The 3,640-nt window shown below is 59.8% G+C and overlaps 1 protein-coding gene across 1 annotated transcript in view; it reads left to right on the top strand.

The window, feature by feature from the left end:
- The first annotated feature begins 957 nt into the window (after positions 1–957).
- Positions 958–3,640, top strand: part of LIN28A (lin-28 homolog A) — a 7,069-nt gene continuing 4,386 nt past the window's right edge. The window contains 1 exon segment of the mRNA XM_014309504.1: positions 958–1,085. Coding sequence (XP_014164979.1) covers positions 958–1,085 — 128 coding nt within the window.

Here is a 3,640-nt window from a genome sequence, read left to right as displayed (position 1 = left end):
CGCTCCTTCCCCTCTTCATTTACATATGTGAATGATGACCCACAGGAAGTAATTGTGGGAGAAAGAAGGGAATTGGCCTCTTTAGATCTATTAAATCACTTTATTACAGGAACCAGGTCTGAATGGCCCCTCTCTGCAGGGAGCGCGTCTCCATCTCCCTCTGCCTTTATCTGATCACAAAGAGATTAAAATCTCGGCAGGACAGGAGACTAACAGGGCTCCTCGGGGCTGCCTTTCCCTCGCATTGTGAGCTAAAAATGAGGCATTTGGGTTCAAATGCCTCCCCTGGACACTGGAGATGGATTCATTTGGGGGCTGTGAGGAGACAGGAGGGATGCAGCAGAGGGGAGCAGAGCAGATCGTCCCGGGGAGGCCAAGGGCTGAGCAGCACCCCTGAGGAAATGGGGATTTGAGGTGGCAGAAATTGGGCTGGTGGTGATGGTGAAGACCCCAAAGGTGCAGTGGTCCTCTGAACATCACTCCCAGGAGTGTGGAGCTGCCTGGGAAGGCAACATGGGAAGAGGAAGAGGAGAAAACCAAGGCTCGCTGGTTGGAGCTGGAGGAGCAGTGCTGACCAGCAGGGCTGGGATTTGGGCTGGGCTCTGGCTGGGGGCAGAGGGGAAGACGATGTCCAGTGCTGCCTGCAGATCGTTGCTCTCCACAGCTCGGCTCTGCATTTCCGAGCGTTTCTCCCAGCCAGCAGGTCTAAATCCTTGATAAATGCAGTTAATTGGGTGGTTTTGGTCTTTCTCGTGGTTTTAGCAAGAAATTCCGCCGGGCACCGTGGGCACCCTTGGCCACAGGGTTTGGTCACTGCGTGTCCTGGCGGGGACACAAAGCTGTGCCCGTGCTCCGACCCGCTGGGGCTGGGATGGGCATAAAAATGTGGGAGCCGTGGGCACACCCCAGCACGGGAGGGGCTCCTGTCCGCTGTGATGCCGGGCAGGGATGCATGGGATGGATGAGGGGGGTGGAAGTGGCCCTTTGGACCCGGCTGAGCCCACCTGGGCCGTCACCCGCCTGTGCCGGTGCCACGCCGTGCATGCGGCCAGGATAATACAAATAATCATCCACGTGGGCGTGACGTGAGGCCTTCTAAAAAAAATTGTGTTTGGAGGCAGCTCCATGGCTGAGCGTGCAGGAAAAGCAGGAGGGGCAGTTCCTCTGTCAGGGAGCAACCCCAGCCTTCCCCTGCGCTGGGCTGGGGCAGGATCCGAGCGGGGATTTGGGCTGGGGACAGGATCTGAGCGGGGATTTGGGCTGGGACAGGATCCGAGCGGGGATTTGGGCTGAGCTGGGCTTTGGGCAGGATCTGAGCGGGGATTTGGGCTGGGGCAGGATCCGAGCGGGGATTTGGGCTGGGGCAGGATCTGAGCAGGGATTTGAGCTGGGGCAGGATCCGAGCGGGGATTTGGGCTGGGGCAGGATCTGAGCAGGGTTTTGAGCTGGGGGCAAGATCCGAGCGGGGATTTGGGCTGAGCTGGGCTTTGGGCAGGATCTGAGCGGGGATTTGGGCTGAGCTGGGCTTTGGGCAGGATCTGAGCGGGGATTTGGGCTGTGCAGGGCTGGGGGCAGCAAGGGGAGGAGGGATCCGTGATGCTCCATCCTCGAGGGACATGGGTATTAGCATCTCGCTTTTCCTGCTCCCCGGGGTCACCCCCACCCCGGGACTCGGGGCGCCAGAGGTGCACATCCCTGGGGAAGGAGGAGATCGGGGAATCACCGATTAGTTTGGGTTGGAAGGGACCTGTAAAGGTCATTTAGTCCAACCCCCCTGCAAGGAGCAGGGAACACCCGCAGAGATCCCCTGGGGTAGAAATGCTCCTTGGAATCTCTGCTGCTTTTTTTTTTTTTTTTTTTTTGGTGGGGGGAGAGGGGCGGTAGTAATTTCTTTGGCTTTGTTTATTCTGTGGGGTTTTTTTTTAAATAACCGCTGGAATGAAATTGTATTGCGCCGCTTGTGCGCCGCGTCCCGATGGGAAATACTGAAAGAGAGTGGCTTTATTCCACCCCTGAAACTCCCTCAAGACGCTCGCACACACAAAAAAAGCCTCCTGTCTCTGTCTAAAGATTAACTGATGGCCGCAGGCACATCCCTTCCCCCAGCTCCCCCTCCCTGCCCCAGGGAGAGAAAACACCCTGGAATGGTCTCCTGATAAAATGGCCCAAATGAATGGGATTGCTCCGGGATGGAGCTGGGGAGGGCTGGGACGGAGCCCCCGGCCCCGCCGCCCCCTCCTCCAGCCCCGGCGTTGCCTTTTCCCCGTTCCCCGTTCCCTTTCTCCTCAGAATTAGCGGGATGGAGCTGCAATCATCCTCGGGAGATGCGCGGATGCTCCGGGCCGTGCTCCCGCTTTAAGACGGGAGGCCAAAATTAATGTTCAGCCACTGATCCCAATTAGCTGCCTCTGGGAAGTGCGAGAGGGTTGTGGTGGGGGGAAAAAACTACAACCAAAGGAGCTAAAAGGATTTAGGACAGGAAACTGATGGATTAAACTCTGTGGTAGATGCTTTTTTTTTTCCCCTCGGAACTGGTATCTAGAGTTTAATTTTACTGGCTTGTGGTGGAAAATTAGGAGCAAACATGGTTCCTTTGGCAGGGAAATGTCTTTATTTTGATTTTAGTTGAGATCGGTAGGGGTCCTTAGGGATATCGCACCAGATGACGGGGAGGGAGCCGGTGGAAAGCCTCGGTGGTGTTTTGTTAAACCTCTGTGCTCTCCCCGAGGGCTCCGAAGGCATCGCCCTCCTTATCTCGGCTCAGCGAGCCCTTTGCCGAGCACAGCCCCCGTTTGTGGGGTGCAGGAGGGAGGATTCCTGCTCCAAGCCCTTCCCAAAACCCAAACCCAGCAGCAGCAGCGTCCCTGGAGCTCCTGGCACCGGGAAAGATTTGCTGTGTGATTTGGGACAGGGCTTTGCCTCTGGGGACAGGGACAGATCCGGGCACAGGCTGTGAGGGCAAAGGGACATTTCCCTGCTGGGACTGGGGACTCGGTCCCTGCTCCGAGCGGGCAGAGCCCGGCCCGGCCCTGCCCCGCCTGCTCCGGGGGCTGTTTGCCATCAGCCCAGGGCAGAACGGCTCTGCCAGGGCTGGGCTGCACCCGCGGGACTGCGGGGGCCACATCCAGCGGCGATGGGAACTGGGAACTGGGCAAGCGTCAGCCCCAAACCCACTCACACCCGGGCTGAGCCAAACTGAGCCCCTGGGGCCAGGAATGCTTCCCGGGATGGCCCTCGGGGGTCCTGGGGGGCTGAGGGTGGCCCTGGGCGTGGCTGGGGCCCTGCCGGCAGAAGGAGGGACTGGGGACAGGGAGGCTGTGGCTCTGGGGACAGAGGGCTGCACGGTGCCTGGGGGCACTGCAGTGGGTGCCAGCTGAGCCACAGGTCACCGTGGGCAGGGCACCCCAGGGACGGGGGCATGGCCCACCCGGGGGCTCAGCAGTCCCTGGGCTGCTTGTCCTCACCCTCCTCTGCAGACTGGGGGAAACTGAGGCACGGGCCCTGCCTGCAGCGGGGCTGGGCTGCCCCAGATGCTCTGGCTAGGGCTCAGAGGTAGCCCTGGCACAGCTGGGCACTGCCAGCAGTGTTGCCGCAGCCGGGCTCACCCCCGCATCCCAGCCCGGCTGGTTTTAGCTGCGGT

This window comes from Geospiza fortis, unplaced genomic scaffold (assembly GCF_000277835.1).
Source record: "Geospiza fortis unplaced genomic scaffold, GeoFor_1.0 scaffold432, whole genome shotgun sequence".
Taxonomy (NCBI): domain Eukaryota; kingdom Metazoa; phylum Chordata; class Aves; order Passeriformes; family Thraupidae; genus Geospiza; species Geospiza fortis.
Note: the sequence above shows the minus strand (reverse complement) of the source record. Positions and strands in the feature narration are given on the sequence as shown.